Raw genomic sequence first — 18,372 nt, forward strand, 5'->3', positions numbered from 1 at the left:
GTAGAAAAAAAAAGTTTCTCAGTGAAGGACCTCTTCAAGACATTTATTAAAAACAAGAATGTATTTGCCTCTGCAAAAAAAAAAAAAAAACTCTGCCTTTCGACCAACTTTCTATGCCTCAACAAAAACAAGACCCCTAGAGGAACCTAGCTATTTACCATTTAAAGTGTCTGAGGCATGAAACTCCAGGACTCCATCCCTGGGCCTGAAGCATATAGTTTATTAAAAACAAGAAAAACAAATAAATTAAAGCATCTTGGTTGGACTTTGTTCCATAAATTGTCCTGGAATGTTTCTGCTTGCCTCTCAGAAAGTAGATAGTTGCACCCCTGGTTGCTCTGGTTGGTTCTAGCACCGACTAAATTGTGTGTAAATACAGTTTGAAAGACAACAGTAAACAACAGTAGATTCAGCTTCTAAGTTCCTTTGGTTCGTGGCCAGGCTGTATCCACTCACATAGACATAAAGATCATTTTTGGTCACTTACAGAAGACACTTACACACTTTTCCTCAGTAGAGTCATGGGGAGCTGCTGTCTGTCTCCAGCAGTCAATGAGCTAGAGCCTGGACAGGTAGCTGGTCCAGAGCCACATACAACCATTCACAAACTCACATCTAGAGATGATTTAGTCACCAGGTAACTAAATATGTAAGATTTTGATCTGTGGGAGGAAACCGGTGCACCCGGAGAAATCCCATGCATGCAGGGTGGAACATGCTAACTCCACTCAGAAAGGCTCCAGCTGGGATTGAGTTTGTGTCCAGTCCTATACATGTCTACTGCCCTCTGGTGGAGGATCTAAACGTGATGAGGGCCAATTTCATTCATTTATACTGTCTTTTTTGTCAGTTCAGAGATTTTAACATAAAATCTTCTACTTCTAAAAGTAAATAAAGCACTTTTATTTATTAGTATTAATTAATGACATTAATCTCTGTTATTAAGGCTGCAAGAGGGGTTCTAGGCAAGGCAGCTTTATTTCTAGAGCACATTTCAAATACAGAGTCAATTCAGTGTGCTTTACAATTATCAGGACATGACATAAATACAACACAAAAACACAAATTAAAATACACATAGATAGAAATACAGTTTAGAGCTAAAGGAGAAGACAACGTTGCAGCACAGATTGCAGTGGAGATAACACAACATAAGAAACAATGCTTTTAAAATGCTGATGAGTACATTAGGGTTTTTAGTTTTCATCTCAGAGCCCTATTGAGTGTATATACAGGAATGAGATTGGACATTTATTTTGGTCCCATGCCACTGAGTGATTTATAAACTAGTAGGAGCACTTTGAAATATATTCAGTAGTTTACTGGTAACCAGCGTAGAGATCTAAGAACAGGAGTGATGTGCTCTATTCTCTTAGTTCTTGTTAAGACTCTAGAAGCAGCATTCTGAACAAGCTGCAGTTGCTTTACTGCTTTTTTTTGGGCAAGACCAGTTAGGAGACCATTGCAGTAGTCCAGCTGACCAGAAATAAAAGCATGAATAAGTTTCTCTAAGTCTAGTCTGGACCTGAGACCTCTGACTCTTGCTATTTGATTTAGGTGATAAAAACACTGATTCAGTTATAGCCTTAAGATGTCCAGGGAAGCTCAGGTCGGAGTCAATAATAACACCAAGATTTCTATCCTGGGTTTTTGTCTTTATTCCCCTGGAGTCCAGCTGAGCAATAACATTCATTCTAATCTTCTTGTTGCCAAAGACAATAACTTCAGTCTCATCTTTGTTTAGCTTGTTTAGTTTCTAGTTATGAGGATTGATGGACGTTCCGAGGTTTAAGTGTGTTTTAGGGCTGTAGTTTTGACAGCAGTTAAATCTTAAGTTTATGTTTGTTAAGATCACTTTCTAATGTTACTGCTTCATGTCTGTAAGGCTTACAAGGGTTTCCGTTCTAGTCTCTAGCGCTGTATTTAACAAGAATCTTGACTTGAGGTGTGTCCTGGTCTTTTATCCCAACCATCTAGTTGTTGCTTCCAACCATGTGAGCTGCATTTATTTTTCTCTTTATTACGACCTCTACATCTCATTTGCTTTGTTGTGAAGCGCTTTGCAGCGTTTACCCCGAAGGGCGATTTACAATTACATTTTATTCACTCAAATGGAAATAGTTTAAATAATTCTAAATGTATACTATTAAAGAGTAATCCGTTTATTTATTTGAGGAAAACGTTTCAGATTTAAAACTTCATCTCTTTTGCATTCCTCCTCTTCTGTCTTCATGATCTCTCGTCCTGAAACAGCAAACAGATTTATCCATGTGACATCACCCTTTGTCTCACACATTTTTACAAACAGTGTAAAAGGTACGAAATAAAAAATGAATAGGAACTTCAAAATGTAATAAGTGAGTTGCATTTCCTGAAAACTCAAATCGTACAGCATTTTAAATCATTGAAGCATATTTCACACTGTTAACGCTTTAACAAATCTTTAAAAAAGACAAATGTAGAAGAAAGATCAGTTAATTGACATTTCTATAGTAAAATAATAACTGCAGGAGTGTTTTGCACTTTAACTACCAAACACAAGAGATAAATCCATGTTCATATGTGCAGCTAAATCATCCATCCTCTCACCTGGTCAGATAGCACTGTAATTTTCTTCTACAGGAAATGGAAGTAGCTGCATAATTTATTTTGACCAATAAGCAACAAACAGATGAATGTAAAACAAACAAACCAGTTGTGACTGAGTAATGTAGATCGGTGGTTCAGATCCCTGTGGGTGAAGTATTCGCCTCAGTCATCTGACCACCTGGAGCACATTCACCTGTAAGTATGAGAATATGCAGAAAATGTGGAGTGTCTGTCATCCATATATGTGGGGTGTGTCAAAAACACAAATAAAGGCCTAAAACCTTTGTGCTGATTGATGATTATGGCGTCTTCCTTGATTCCATGTTGTCTGACCAGTGTTTTAAATTGGTCCAGAACAAGAGGAGTGACAGTCACTGTTCGGCCTGATGGGCAGAGGGGTAGGGGGATAATTAGGAACAAGTAAAAAAAAAAGTGAAACAGTATTTGTTAAATTACATGTTAAACCCAGTAAATTTCCTTGATAAATGATTTTTATTGTATGAATTTCATTAAATGACCTGGTCGTGACTAGCTGTTCATGTAATGGATCCGAACTAAACTCCATTTCTCCAAACTGAGGTTGTTCAGAGAGCTATCCACCACAGGTATAATGAGTTATCACTCACTGTAAAGCTTGACAATGGTGGTTTTATTTCCCGATGGTTTCTCTGTGCTCAGCTGCAGAATCATAGCATACTTGTTATAGTTGGTGTGAACCACAAAGGAATCCACGTCTGCATTGAACCCTGCAGATACAAATGTTGGTTTCACTTTGCAGAAGTACTTTCATATGGAACAAACGTAGGAAAGAATCCTGTACAACACACTTGCAACATGGTGAAAGAACCGCCCCGGGGTGCCGGTCAAACTATAATTTGTGGTGGACTCCTCACATGAGCCATTCCTGAAATTAGACACATCAAAGCTGTTTTGAAACAACTATATTTTGGGTTTGACTGTATGCTTGCTAGTCTGACCTGAAAGTGGAGGCTGTCATTGTAAAGATGCCCTCAGAAGTTGCATTCTTCAGCTCCAATGCAAACATGACAGGGTTTCCCTTTTTACGCAGCATGAAGTGAGGACAGGTGGAAATCACAGCTATCTCATACCATCTTCCAATAAACTGTGAGGAAAACGCAGACATTTAATTTGCACCATCTGCAAGTTGACCACGAAATGACACAAATGATTCAAAGCAATTTGATGCAACAATAAACCCAGCCACCGGTATACATACACACACACACACACACACACACACACACACACACACACATATATATATATATATATATATGATGCAAAGCAATAGTGTAACCCTAAATGAATATGTTTATGTGAAGTGGTTTGTCTAAAGAAAAACCTGGAGTTAAAGAGCAGAAATTACCAACCTTGAACTGAAATGTCCTTTTCAAGATTTTTAAACATTTTTGGGTTAAATATGACTTTACAACAGAGGAGTTAACACACTACTCACCTGCTCAAAATCAAAGTACTCCTGTGTGAGGATCTGATTGTTTTGGAGGCTCCAGGTCACCCCCAGGACCAGAAGAGGCACCAAACACACTGCTGTATGCATCCTGTAGGTCAGACTTGGTCTGTTTCTGTGAGCATGGAAGTTCTACCACCATCCACATATCTGTGGAACTGAGCCCAGTTCAGTTTGTGAATTCCCTCCTACATCACTACAGAGAAACTCTGAGGAGGAGTTTCTGTCCTGTTTCTCCGTAAACACAAACATGCTTGTTGCTTAATTCAATCAAGAATCCCTGGACTTCGGAGTTTGAAGCTACCAGCAAACACAACCAATCAATACACGTTAGTTTTTAACAGCTGATGAGTGGGGAAAAGGCAACGTCACTGCTTGGTGCAGTGTTTTCATTCAGGGAGACACAATCTTGCATTTAGCTGCTTTGGAGTACATTTGTGAGAGGTATTTCTCAGAGTATTGAGCTGCTTGGAGTTATTTGTTAATAATTCATATGTGTGACGCTTATCATGTTGGAGCTTGTTTGTTGGGCTATTTATAGCTTTTAGAACACATTTTAGATTGTAAACACAGCTGCCTGTTCTGTCTGAGGGTTCTTTTAAGTACATGAACACAAATCAGAACAACCCGCCATGTTGGCAGGTAATGACTTGAGTTTTATTTTAGATTTTAGTAAAACAATGTAACAAGAAAAAAAGTTTAAAGAAGAAATGTAACAAAAAAAGTAATTTATCATGTGGTTTATGAAAAACTATTTGAGCATGAATTAAAAAAAATGTCTTCAACATCAATTTTTCTGATAATCTGAAATAACGAAAAATGTCCTTAGTATTAAAGTCAGTCAGTTGTCACACACACAAACACACACACACTGGTGTGTGGTGAAATTTGTCCTCGGCATTTGACATGTCGGGAGGGGTGAGCTGCAGCAGTGGCTGTGCTCGGGAACTATCTGGTGGTTTAACCCCCATTCCAAACCTTTTAAAGCTGAGGGGCAAGCAGCGAGGCATTGGGTCCCATTTTTAAGGTCTTTGGTATGACCTGGCCAGATTTGAACCTTGATTCCCAGTCCCGGGCAGACACTCATACCACTAGGCCACTGAGCTAAGTCAAAAATAAATATTAACATATAAACAAACAAACAAGGCATATAATTGATTCTTCACATTTTCATGATTGTTTGCAATAGTGCAAACCTGGGCATTTTACGGCCTTTGGTTGACTTTGACCGGCCTGCGTAAGAATAATTGGAAATTACAAAATAAATGTATTTTCTCATTTTACCTCATGCATTGACTAAGGCTGCATTGCTTTTATTTTGAAGTTGTTTTTTACATACACAATGACGCAATACGTATAGCAACAGGTGCCCGCGCCCGCGGTTGACATGGTGATTGTAGCCCCCAGAAATGTCCGCTCATGCAAAAAAAAAGAAAGATAGATGCCGAATGCAGGATTTTCAACAAAAATTGGACTGCTAAGTATTTTTTTTACTGAAGTCGGAGGTAAAGCCGTGTGTTTGGTTTGCGGGGAGGAGATTGCCGTGTTTAAGGACTACAATTTGAGTCGGCATTACGACAAGCAACACTTGAAAAAATACAAGAACTTGTCTGATGCTGAGAGGGCACGGACATCCGAAGCTTTGCTAGCAAAGTTGCAAAAGCAGCAAGGCTTTTTTACTAAGCTTCACACATCCAGGGATGCAGCAACCAGGACCAGCTTTGTGATATCCCACAAAATAACTAAAAACAGCAAGCCGTTTTCAGAGGGAGAGTTTGTCAAAGAGTGCATGGTGGACTCTGCCGCACTAATATGCCCTGAAAAAAAGGCGCATTTGAGCAAATCCCACTGTCCAGGCGAACCGTGACCAGGAGGATCGAGGACATTGTGGGGAACCTGGAGCTTCAGCTGCAACGTGAAGTGGCAAGTTTTGACTTTTTCTCATTGGCCTTAGACGAGAGCTGTGATGTCCGCGACACAGCCCAGCTGCTCGTATTTGTCCGGGAGATAACGGACTTCAAGCTCACAGAGGAGGTCGATGAAAGGGACAACGACAGGGAGTGATCTTTCTACAGAGGTAAATGCGTGCATGGACACTCTGGGATTGAAATGGGAGAGACTGTCAGGTGTCACAACAGACGGTTGTCCAAATCTTACAGGGAAAAATGTCGGACTTTTGAAACACATGCAAGATAAAGTGACAGAAATCGATGCAGATCAAAAATTGGTGTTTTTGCATTGTATTATACACCAACATGTGTTGTGCAAGTCAGTGCTAAAAATCAACCATGTTACTGATGTTGTTACTAAAATAATAAACTTCATCAGGGAGCGGGCAACGAATCACAGACAGTTTGTCGCTCTTTTGGAGGACCCCACACAGCTGTCAGATGGCTCAGCCTGGGGAAAGTGCTGAAGAGGTTTTGGGACTTGAAAGCAGAGATTCGAGAGTTTTGCGAGAGGAAAGGCAAAGACATTCCAGAGCTCTCAGATGAGGACTGGATGGCAGATTTTGCATTTGCTGTTGATGTGACTGCACTGATGAATGAACTGAACACCAGACTGCAAGGCAAGGGCCTTTTTGTTCATGAAATGCACAGCCTCGTGAAGGCCTTCATGAAAAAGCTGCAGTTTCTTTCAAGTCAACTGGAGAGCAACACTCTCACTCACATGCAAACCCTGAACCAAGTCACACCATCAACTGATCACCTCAGCAGGTACTCATCCATGTTAGGAGCATTACATGATGAGTTTTCAAGGCGTTTTGAAGATCTCAGAACAATCAAGGATGAAATGCACATGATTTCCTCTCCCTGTACCTGCAGTGTGGATAATGCACCCAGTGATGTGCAGTTGCAACTCATTGACCTGCAGTCTGATTCAGTACTGGCAGAGCACTTTAAGTCAGGATCTCTGCTGGATTTCTACTCTTCTCTTAAGGAGGAGAACTTTCCAAACCTGAGGAGACATGCTGTCATGTTCTGTGTCCCTTTGTTTCCCAACCCCTCCAGTTCCCACTCCAGGTCATCCTCTTGTGTGCCATTATTATCTCCAGCCCTCTGTAGACTTCCCTCAGGTGTCCTTCTAATCATTCCCCATTCCTAATCAATCTTTATTTAGTCCTCCTCATCCGTCTAGTTATTAGTTGTTTGTTTTTGGCCCTCAGTCTTTAGGTTTAGTTTTGTGTTTATAAGTTAATGTTTATCTGCCCTCTGGTCAAGCTCCTTCCCTTCCCATTTTGTTAATTGATTCCACCAGTGTCTCCTCAGCTCACACTCCTCACACCTGTCACCTGTTTCCCTGATTACCTCCCTCCTGTTTATAAGCCTTGTCTTGTCACTCTGTGTTTGTCGGTCCATTGTTGCTGTCAGTGTGTTTGTAGTTCTGTCAGTCACGTCTCTGTGTATAACCTGCATTTTTGGATTTCCAGTTCTTGATCTGGTTTGGTTTTTGGCTCCCAGCTTTAAATTTATTTTAAGTATTTTTACTTAACCTTCATCCCTGCCTCGTGTCATCCTGGGTTCTGCATTTTGGGTTTTAACATCCCTTCAAAACGTGACACATGCTCAGAAGATGTTGGTTCTCTTCGGCTCTACCTACATTTGTGAACAAACACTTTCAATTATGAAGTTTACAAAATCCAGGTATAGATCCTCTCTCACTGATCATTTGTCAGCTGTGCTTCGCATCTCCTCCTCAGACATTCAACCTGACTTTGATGCACTCGTTAAAGCCCAGCAGAGACTAGATTTCTCTCACTGAATATGAAAAAAATCGCTTAAAAACACAAAATAACGTGTTTGGACCACAAATGTAGGCAACTAGCAGTGAACTGGGACACCTTTTTTTTAACCATTTTCTCAAGATCACAGTTCAGTGATTTTATTTTACAGACAATACTGTGTGTCTGTAGGATGCTAACAACCTCTTTCCAACAATATTTGAAACTCTAAGTATGTTTTGGAGTGAATGTGACTAAAACTGTTAACTAATATAAGTCACAAATGTTAAACAAAAATCAAATGCGCTCACTTTGTTTACCATTGACTTGGGAAATTTGAATAAATCACGTTTTCCTTTTTGCTCATTTATAACATATAGTCTACTCTTACCAGCTTGAAAAAACAATGGTATTTACTGCTTTTTATAAAGAAATACCATTAATATTATGCATAATTGACTTCAGCCTTTTGGCCTGGCCCTCCACAATATTTTCTGTTTCTCATGTGGCCTCATGGAAAAAATAATTGCCCACCCCTGCAATAGTGTGAGAATTTCAGATGTCAGTAAAACCCAATCTACTGATTCCCTGCTTCCTCTCAACAAAACATTGGCTTCTTGCACTATAATATTTTATTCTTTATTCAAACAGCACATTTCATATAGTCAATTCAGTGTGCTTTCCAGGAATAAAACAGCACAAACAAAAAAGACCAGTGCACTTTAAAATCAACAAAACAGTACATTTTAATCAAATTTAACTGAGACCTGCTTTTATTATTTAGATACAGTTGATTTTAATTTGTAATTTTTATTTTGAATAATTTAGTTTCGCCGAGGCAAAAACCCGGCCGTGGGAGGAGTTTGGTGAGACCATGGAGCAAGACGTATGGCTTCGAGGAGATTCTGGTCCACCGCTACCAACACTATTTATAGTGGGGGACGGTGTGCTGCTGACCTCTACTCAGGATGTTGTGGATCGGTGGGCAGAATACTTCGAAGACCTCCTCAATCCCACCGACACATCTTCCAGTGAAGAAGCAGAGTCTGGGGACTTTGAGTTGGGCTCTCAAATCTCTGGTGCTGAGGTCACTGAGGTGGTTAAAAATCTCCTCTGTGGCAAGGCTCCAGGGGTGGATGAGATCTGCTCAGAGTTCCTTAAGGCTCTGGATGTTGTGGGGCTGTGTTGGTTGACGTAGCTCTGCAATATCGGGGGACAGTCCCACTTGACTGGCAGACTGGGGTGGTGGTTCCCTTATTTAAAAAGGGGGACCGCAGGGTGTGTTCCATCTACAGGGGGATCACACTCCTGAGTCTTCCTGGTAAGGTCTATTCAGGGGTTCTGGAGAGGAGGATCCGTCTGATTGTTGAACCTCAGATTCAGGAGGAGAAAAGTGGTTTTTGTCCTGGCCATGGAACACTGGACCAGCTCTATACCCTTAGGGGGATCCTGGAGGGTGCATGGGAATCTGCCCAACCAGTCTGCATGTGTTTTGTGGATTTGGAGAAGACATTTGACCGCGTCCCTCGGGGGGCACTGTGGGGGGTACTCCGGGAGTATGGGGTACCAGGCCCTCTGATATGGGCTGTAAGGTCTCTGTATGACCGGTGTCAGAGCTTGGTCCGCATTGCCGGTAGTAAGTCGGGCTCGTTCACAGTGAGAGTTGTACTCCGCCAAGGCTGCCCTTTGTCACCGATTCTGTTCATCACCTTTATGGACAGGATTTCTATGTGCAGCCAAGGTGTGGAGGGTATCTGTTTTGGTGACCTGAGGATCAGGTCTCTGCTTTTTGCAGATGATGTGGTCCTGTTGGCTTCATCAGAACGTGATCTTCAGCTTTCGCTGGAGCGGTTCGCAGCTGAGTGTGAAGCAGCTGGGATGAGAATCAGCTCCTCTAAATCTGAGACCATGGTCTTGATTGGAAAAGTGTAGAATACCTTCTCCAGGTCAGGGATGAGGTCCTCCCCCAAGTGGAGGAGTTGAAGTATCTCGGGGTCTTGTTCATGAGTGAGGGAAATCTGGAGCGTGAGATCGATAGGCGGATTGGTGCTGCATCTGCAGTGATGCGGGCGTTGTACCGGTCTGTCGCAGTGAAGAGAGAGCTGAGTCAGAAAGCAAAGCTCTCAATTTACCAGTTGTTCATTCATACCCTCACCTATGGTCATGAGCTTTGGGTAGTGACCAAAAGAACGAGATTGCGGATACAAGCGGCCGAAATGAGTTTTCTCCAGAGAGTGGCTGGGCTCTCCCTTAGAGATAGGGTGAGAAGCTCAGTCATCTGGGAGGGGCTCGGAGTAGACCCGCTGCTCCTTCACATAGAGAGGAGCCAGTTGAGGTGGCTCGGGAATCTGGTCAGGATGCCTCCCCTGGTGAGGTTTTGCGGGTAAGTCCAAATGGGAGGAGGCCTAAAGGTAGACCCAAGACACGTTGGAGGGACTATGTCTCTCACCTGGCCAGGGAACACCTTGGGATTTCCCTGGAGGAGTTGGCCCAAGTGGCTGGGGAGAGGGAAGTCTGGGCCTCTCGACTTAGGCTACTGCCCCCGCGACCCGACTCCGGATAAGCGGATGAAAATGGATAAGTTAGTTTAGGAAACTTGTAAAGATTGTTTTAGTTAAATTTTGAACTGCACATTTTTTTTATTTTCCAGCAACAAGCAATGATTTTTGCTTTTGTATTCTACGTTTTCCAGCTTTGAGTTTGTGTCTGTTTCAGTAAGATACAGCATATGTGGTTGATCTGCCTTTCCACTTTCCTTTTGTTACCAGAAAAGATTAACATGATAATGTATATATATATATACACACAAAATTTATAAAATGCTTAATATCTTTGTTTTTATTGAAATTTGTAGAAATAAAGTAAAAATGACATTCTGTGGTAAAATGTGCTTACTGGAACCACTTTAAACAACTCTGAAACTTTTTGCCAGCCGTCTAATTACAACTGTCGGCGCTGCAGTATTCGCTCGCAGGAGACACGGCAACCCCACGCTGACTGATGGTAAACAGTCGTTACGTCCCTCCTTCCTTTGTTTTGAAGGGAGAAAAACTGACAGTCCAGCAGCTAGCTGGATATGAAACATGTTTCAGTAGAACCTTCCTTCCTAAATGACTGAAACATTAGACTCTTTTGGGATTTTCTCACTGTAAAATTCTCACTATACTCATACACACTGCACCTTTAAGAATAGAAGGAATGAAAAAAAAAATACAGAAATTACTGATGCCAAAGTACGAATTCTGTTAGGAACATTTGTTTCCCACAAAGTTATGGAAATTATCGCTTCAGATTGATGCTGAATGATTGAAGCCGCCTTCATCCACAGTAAATCAGGAAACCTGAGGAGTAATGATAACGTGTTTATTTAGAAGAGTTGTTATGTTGTCGTCAGTAACACAAACACTAACTCATTCTACAGAAATGAACAGTTACCTAACGTCCAGATCCTGGTGGACAGTTCTCTGTTGGAGAGACAAGACAACGTACAAATAAGAATACTTGATCTGTGTGTGTGTGTGTGTGTGTGTGTGTGTGTGTGTGTGTGTGTGTGTGTGTGTGTTTATATGTATGAACAACTGTCCTATTTTACCTGCTGGAGGTGGAGTTAGAATAGACTCTCTGGGGAAGCCTTGAGATAGTGCGAGTGCTTTGAACTTCTGGATGACTTCAGCCCGGACTCTGGAAGAGCGACCTGAGATGCAATCAGAGTACAGGTGAACTACAGCGACCCTTCAGAGGAGCTGAAACTTCAACTTTCTTGACACGATTGTCTTAAATTCACATCAAACCATTTCTGACCTTAAAGCCTCTGTGGAGTGTCAGAATCAGTATCTTCATCACAAACCTGCCATTTCCAGATCTATACGTGTCTACTGCCCTCTAGTAGAGGATCTACAGATGGTGAGGGCCAATTTCATTTCTTCATTGCTGTTATATTTTTTCTATCAATATTATGCATTGATTGGATTGTAACATATTTTTTCTAAAATCAGCTCTAGGCACATTTGTTATTATTGCACATTTCAGGCTTTAAAGGTTAAAGAGGTTCTTCACTCATATTTCAATACATTTGCAGTGGTCTCTAGTAGGTATGAATGCCTCTTAAGTCATACTCTGGGGGAAAAAAAGCTCCAGCGCGCCTGTTTCAACACTGAGAATTTGCCAGAGGAGAAAGTAGCTTCAGATGACAGGATTTGGAGTCTTATTTCCTGACATTTTAACATCTTGCTACAAATTGGCTAACAGCAATGCGACTCTACCGCGGACTCCCTTTGTTCTGCTATGTTGATGTTTTATCTTCACAAATAACACAAGCCAAAAGGAGTTCTACTGTGTGGTGGAGTTGCTAATGCAAACAATTAGCTTCTACTAGTCGAGACGCTCTCAGCTGTTTCCTGGACGCTAAACCAACAACAGCCATCCTTGGAGGTCGGTGTAGGAAAGTATTTTCATGTTCAGCCTGCATTAAAAACTCAGATTGAACAATCATTTTCAAAAGTAATAAATAAAAAATGGTTTCTCGGTGAAGGACTTCTCTAAACAAAGTGAGAAGTCTGCACGTGTTTTGAGCCTCACCATAAAGTGCCACCTGGGTGTATTCTCTGTTAAACTCTTTGTGTTTGACAACCAAAGCGTATTCAGTGTAGTTTGTTTCCACCACAGTGATGTCCTTCTCTTGGTTATGACCTGGAGTGAAACAACACAACACAGAACACAAACCCATAATAAAATCTACAAGCATATAGAGTTTAAATGGAAGAATTGGATTTATTATATCAGTAATGCTGTATAATTACTTGTAATAAACAAAATGTCAAAGGTATTGTTTAACAGCAAGAGGATTAAAAGGATATAATAGTATATAAAATTTAATATAACAAATATATTTAAAACCAAACATAATCAAACTACTTAAAGAGCAAGTCACCCCAAATCAACATTTATTTTGCTGATAAACTATATAAATGAGTGTCTAATCATGCCATAAACACGTGTAGTCAATAATTTGGGACTTTAGTGCATCTTAGGTAAAATTTTAATTTTTACCTGAAATTGTCAGTGTTTCGCCCTCTTCAGGTAAAACTCTGCACTACATTTGAATTTAAATCTGCCATCACTATTGGCTGCCCTATGATATCCCAATGCCGTTCAAATCAAAGTCTGTGTGTGTGTGTGTGTGTGTGTGTGTGTGTGTGTGTGTGTGTGTGTGTGTGTGTGTGTGTGTGTGTGTGTGTGTGTGTATTTGTTAGCGGCTCCACCCTCTCAGTCTGTCAAGCAACAGCATTTGTTGCATTTTTCCAAACAGGAAGTGAGAGTGGAGGAAAGCTGGGTGGACACTGTGCGACTTTTTCACTCGTAGCACTCAGCTTCAGCTCAAACTGTACGACTTCCTCGCCGGGCAGATCTCACGAGTCATGTGCTCACACTGTACGACCCAGTTCTCGGATGCGACCTGACTGCTCACACTGTACGTCTGGTAGCAACACGTCAGACCTAAAAATATGATAAAAATAGCAGTTTTTACACAACATGTCAGACTTTTCTGTGTTGTTTTGCCTGTTGTCCTTCGGGAGTGCTGCAGGAGGACCCACAGGGATTTATGGGGGTTGGATGAGGAAAACAAAATAAAGTAAATCTGTGTTTCGTAATCAGTTTAATTTGACAGGAACATGACAAACACACTTTATTGACAATCCTTGTCACTGTGTGTAAAAATAAAACGTTTAGAAATAAAATCAAACAACGTGTGCTATTAGGGAAGTAGCGGGTGAGCGGTGATGCATGATTGCGCATGCGCCGTGAGCGGTTCTGGTACTTTTTGGGTTGCAGCCGTTCGCTGCGCCACTTCAAACCTCACGAGGAACGAGCAAATTATCAAACACTCCAGAAGTCCATGCGAACTCACGATTGCTGATCGGTAGCTGGTCACGTGGTGTTAATCGCCTCTCGTAACCCCCTGTACACTACACGACACTCAGCGCAAAACTCGCCCCGATCTTGTAGATTCTCGCACGAGTGGAAAATCGGCTCAAAAAAGTGAAAAAGTCGCACAGTGTACACCCAGCTTAAGACTCTGATGGGGGTGACTTGCTCTTTAATTCATAAAAAGCTTTCAAATAGATTTATAATGACAAAACAGACCCAAACAATCATTTAATGCCAGTTTTTTAAACATAGTTTTAAAAATCTTTGTGGCTTTCTGGCACGTGGTGATTATGGTTATTTGATCATAAATGTGAACAGTAAGAAGGCAAACACTGATAATTGTTTAGGAGGGGTTTTGTTTTGCTCACGTGTGCTGAAGTAGGTGAACTGCCCAGGAATGCTGGTTCTTTCATACAGGTAGGACTGAGTCAAGCATCCCACAGGTCTGAAGCACAAAGAAATCATTTATCTGTCTCCTTCCTCTCATCCCGATCAGTAACATCTTGGGATGCAACAATACCACTTTTTTTCCAAACCGATACGATACCGATAATTGGATCTGAGTACTTGCCGATACAGATTACCGATACCGATACTTCTACCACACAAAACAATGCAATGAAATGGAATACAGGTTTTATTTTCTGCTCTGCTTTCAACAGGAAAAGACTGTGAGATGGATCAAAATTAAAATATATGAATAGAAATGATCACAAAACTAAAATATTAGGTGAACACAAGTGACAAGTTACAGTGAAGCCTACTTTCAAGCAACTGCATTGGTATCGGTTCCTGGTAATGGTTAACTTTATCGGTATCAGTGTGTAGCGGAGTAACTGTAGCTACAGGTGCATCCCTAATAACATCTGATTAATCCCCCATTAATTCTCTCAAACATGCACATCAGTGTCTGTGCACGTGTATTCTACACTCACACGGCTTCCCAAGAGGTGAGGTTGACGTTGCCGTTGGGCAGAACGCTGATGACACCCACGGAGATCTTCATTATGGTTCTGAGAGGGACAAAACCCGGAGAGTCGTAGGCCAGCCCCACACGGTACCATTTACCTGTAAACTAAACATTCACACATTTGAAGGAAGGAAACAAACTAAACTGGTTTTTCTGCTGACAGTTCATGCTTTTTTTATTATAAAGAAATCTCATCTTCTCAACCCTAACCCTTCTCTTTATTCTGGAAACTTTTCTGATGTCTCAACAGCCTGGTTTACAGATCATTTCACAATCTGGTCAACATTTGTGATGATCGTGTTTTCTCCAGAGGAAATCTAATGTTGTTAAACTTTCACAGTAAAACATTTTTCTCCTGTTATGCAGTAAACTATCTCCCTATAGTGTGGGCATTGATGTGTTAATGTGGTGAATCATTTTACTGCCTCAGCTCAAACTCGTGTTCAGATGTGTGCACATCACACAGTCTCATATGAATTATGTGAATGGATCTGAGAGAGACTCGAGTAACTGCAGGAAATGAGTTTGGATCATAGCTGAATGTACGGAGAATGACAGATTTATGTGGAAATGTCTAAAAATATGCAAGATGTAAACATCTCTAACCTCAGCATGACCTCACCTAAGCCATCACCATCCTACCTGATACAAAATATAAAAAAACAATCTTGTTTTATAATATTTATTTATTTAGTTTGGTTTTGTAGACATTCCCTAAATTTTTGAGGATCCAGATTTTCTTTTTTAAAATGATCTCAGTCATTTTTTAGGCTTACTGCTGATTTTTTTTCTTTTGTTGTTTTTCACTGATTTTGAGTTTTTAACATGCATGAGTTTGGTTTCATGTTTATTTGTTGAGCTCATATCAAGCCTGTTATGAATCATTCAGGGCTGAAGCGGTTATTTCATTATCAACCCAGATCCTCAGGATCAGTCACAAACTCCAATTTGATCCATCCATTCCATTTTGGGCTGCTTGTCCAGGGTTGATCCTGGGGGCAGTAGCCTAAGCAGGGAAGCCTAGACTTCCCTCTCCCCAGCCACTTGGGTCAGCTTCTCCAGGGGAATCCCAAGGTGTTCCCTGGCCAGGTGAGAGACATAGCCCCTCCAGCGTGTCCTGGGTCTTCCTTTAGTTCTCCTCCTGGTTGAACGTGCCCGGAAAACCTCACCAGGAAGGCGTCCTAACCAGATGCCCGAGCCACCTCAACTGGCTCCTCCTGTGGAGTAGCAGCGGATCTATTCCGAGCCCTTCCCGGATGATCGAGAGCTTCTCAACCTATCTCTAAGGGAGAGTCCAGACACCCTACAGAGAAAACTTTTTTCGGTTGCTTGTATCTTTAAGTCACTACCCTAAGCTCATGACAACAGCTGAAGGTAGAAATCAAGAGCTTTGCCTTTAGGCTCAGCTCTCTTCACCACGTCAGACCAGACCAGACACGTCAAACGCCCACATCACTGCAGATGCAGCACCGATCTGCCAATCGATCTCGCATTCCTTTTATCCCTCACTCGTGATACTTGAACTCCTGCACTTGAGGCAGGATCTCATCCTTGATCTGGAGAAGGCATTCTACCCTTTTCCGATTCGAGACCATGGTCTCAGATTTAGAGGAGCTAATTCTCATCCCAGTTTCTTCACACTCGGCTGCGAACCGCTCCAGCAAAACCTGGAGATCATATTCTGGTGAAGCCAACAGGACCACATCATCTGCAAAAAGCAGAGACCTGATCCTCAGGCCACAAAAATGGATCCCCTCAATATCTTGGCAGCGCTTAGAAATCCTGTCCTCAAGGTTTCTGAACAAAATCAGTGGCGGAGTCCAACTCTTACCAAGCCAGACTTACTGCCGGGTATGCGGACCAAGCTCTGACACCGGGCAAACGGGGACCTAACAGCCCATAACAGATGACCTGTTACCCCATACTCCCAAAGTACCACCCACAGGGCCAACACCTTCTCCAAATCCACAAAACACCCCCTTAGGGTATAGAGCTGTAGCCATGTTTCACGGCCAGGGCGGAAAGCACATTGCTTCTCCTGAATCTGGTTCGACTATCCGACGGACTCTCTTCTCCAGAACACCTGAATAGGCCATACCAGGGAGGCTCAGGAGTGTGATCCATCCACTGCAGTTGGAACACATTTAGTTAAATCTTCAGAAAATAAGAAGTCCAACACAGTTTAACCCAAACCATGTATTTTATAACAAATCTCAGGTCTTTAATGGATTTTTTTCTAGTTTTAAATAACTTACTAAAACTCTACGTGTCCACTTTCCTCATTGAAAAATTACTGTACAATAAAAAGTTTTCATGATCAGATTAAAGGACCAAGTATGTGAAAAAGCAGCCAAAGTCCAAACAGAAACTCCAAAACACTCTCCGACCAGAACATATTAAATGATTACAAGCAAGTCTGCTGCAGGGAAGTAAATTAAACAAAAATTTGAAGGTTTAAAAAATCAGGAAATAAATGAAAGCCTTTAAAAAGAGAGAAAAGGTGCAATATGCTGCCAAGTCAGACATCCCTCTGGTTCTAAAGGAACACAATTAGTAAATACCAACATTTCTCATTGAGAGGAATGGAAATCACACAGAAAGCCAACTCCTTATAAACATGTTTACCTTCTGCACATTAAAATCTTTTTGCGGTTTCACAGCTGCGGGCGCCACCATCACGTACATCATTGCCATGACAACGGAGATCACCGTGGTCCTCATGTCTGTGTAGAGATGAGACTGAAGCGGTGAGATGAATGTGCTGGAATGAGATGGACTTTTTGATCCGAGCCTAAAGGCAGCAGCAGTCAGAATGGCTCGGGCTGTGCCAATATTTGCTCCCACTGCTGATCCACCCACCTGTCTGTAAGCCAATCACAGCCCAGGGTCAGCAAACAGAGGCCACGTGTTGGAAATGTCTGGTTAAAAACAGGCCTGACTTCTCAGAAACACATGAATAAGTCGTGTTTGTGGTTGACTTGGATCAGCTGATTCTCAGATGCTGCCCTCACAGCTGGAGACCACACGAGGAACTGACCAGAAACCTCGGAACCAAAACAAGCATTGACTCAGTGCTGCTGAAACACACACAAACAAATCAAGAGTCCTGACTGCAGACAGGATCTTGTTGTTCTAATCAAGGGGGCATGGCCCCCCTCAAACATGACCCCACTGGCCCTTTCTACTGGCAGTATGTACAGTCTATGCTGGCAGGTAACCCACAATCTGACCTCTAGTGGTCAAATGAAGCAAACACACGTAGAAGGTGGAGATCTGGGAACACACACACACACACACACACACACACACACACACACACACACCCCAAGCAATGTGTCTATGGTTACATTGTGATTTCTTAGTAAATATTCTATCTGGCGAGAGATAAACTTTATTGTATTTATCCTAGTGGATCTATAATTAAACGGGTAAACTAGTAGTAGCACATCCAACGTCAAGGAAAGCAAAAAGTTATTATCAGGAGAGGGAGAATGTTAAAGTGATTAGCAGAACCCCCTTCTTCTGGGGAGAAAAACACTTAAAGAGAAAATAAAGTTAACAGCTGAAATTGCAGAAAGTAATACATTTAAAGAGCAGATTGTAGAAGAAAGCAGTAGAGTGTGAAAAGTGGTCAGTGTATCCTCCAGCAGTCTAAGCCTATAGCAGCATAACTAC

At 41.7% G+C, this 18,372-nt stretch overlaps 2 protein-coding genes across 2 annotated transcripts; both read right to left on the reverse strand.

Annotated features, from left to right (window-relative positions):
• Positions 1-2,141: 2,141 nt before the first annotated feature.
• LOC107372358 (protein AMBP) lies at positions 2,142-4,274 on the reverse strand. Its single transcript, XM_015940562.3, has 7 exons — positions 4,067-4,274; positions 3,567-3,712; positions 3,417-3,493; positions 3,216-3,335; positions 2,871-2,972; positions 2,693-2,782; positions 2,142-2,244 (listed from the first exon to the last, which is right to left on the reverse strand). Exons 1-6 carry the CDS (start codon positions 4,166-4,168, stop codon positions 2,724-2,726), a joined length of 606 nt encoding a protein of 201 aa, XP_015796048.1. The 5' UTR covers positions 4,169-4,274; the 3' UTR covers positions 2,142-2,244; positions 2,693-2,723.
• A 6,336-nt stretch (positions 4,275-10,610) lies between these two features.
• ptgdsa (prostaglandin D2 synthase a) lies at positions 10,611-17,521 on the reverse strand. The gene is made up of 7 exons (XM_015940575.3): positions 17,323-17,521; positions 14,663-14,802; positions 14,096-14,172; positions 12,378-12,488; positions 11,392-11,493; positions 11,235-11,263; positions 10,611-11,140 (listed from the first exon to the last, which is right to left on the reverse strand). Exons 1-6 carry the CDS (start codon positions 17,416-17,418, stop codon positions 11,235-11,237), a joined length of 555 nt encoding a protein of 184 aa, XP_015796061.1. The 5' UTR covers positions 17,419-17,521; the 3' UTR covers positions 10,611-11,140.
• Between the last annotated feature and the right edge of the window lie 851 nt (positions 17,522-18,372).

The sequence above is a fragment of the Nothobranchius furzeri genome, chromosome 6 (assembly GCF_043380555.1).
Source record: "Nothobranchius furzeri strain GRZ-AD chromosome 6, NfurGRZ-RIMD1, whole genome shotgun sequence".
In the NCBI taxonomy this organism is placed as follows: domain Eukaryota; kingdom Metazoa; phylum Chordata; class Actinopteri; order Cyprinodontiformes; family Nothobranchiidae; genus Nothobranchius; species Nothobranchius furzeri.

What these genes read in the sequence shown, in the direction of transcription:
- LOC107372358 (XM_015940562.3), bottom strand. Translation starts at nt 4,168, where the DNA reads ATGCATACAGCAGTGTGTTTGGTGCCTCTTCTGGTCCTGGGGGTGACC. An exon ending in AGTACTTTGATTTTGAGCAG is followed by an intron (nt 3,713 to 4,066) that starts GTGAGTAGTGTG and finishes TTTTCCTCACAG; the next exon opens with TTTATTGGAAGATGGTATGA. An exon ending in AATCATCAATCAGCACAAAG is followed by an intron (nt 2,783 to 2,870) that starts GTTTTAGGCCTT and finishes TCATACTTACAG; the next exon opens with GTGAATGTGCTCCAGGTGGT.
- ptgdsa (XM_015940575.3), bottom strand. Translation starts at nt 17,418, where the DNA reads ATGAGGACCACGGTGATCTCCGTTGTCATGGCAATGATGTACGTGATG. An exon ending in CTCACCTCTTGGGAAGCCGT is followed by an intron (nt 14,173 to 14,662) that starts GTGAGTGTAGAA and finishes TTTGTGCTTCAG; the next exon opens with ACCTGTGGGATGCTTGACTC. An exon ending in GTTCACCTACTTCAGCACAC is followed by an intron (nt 12,489 to 14,095) that starts GTGAGCAAAACA and finishes GTTTCACTCCAG; the next exon opens with GTCATAACCAAGAGAAGGAC.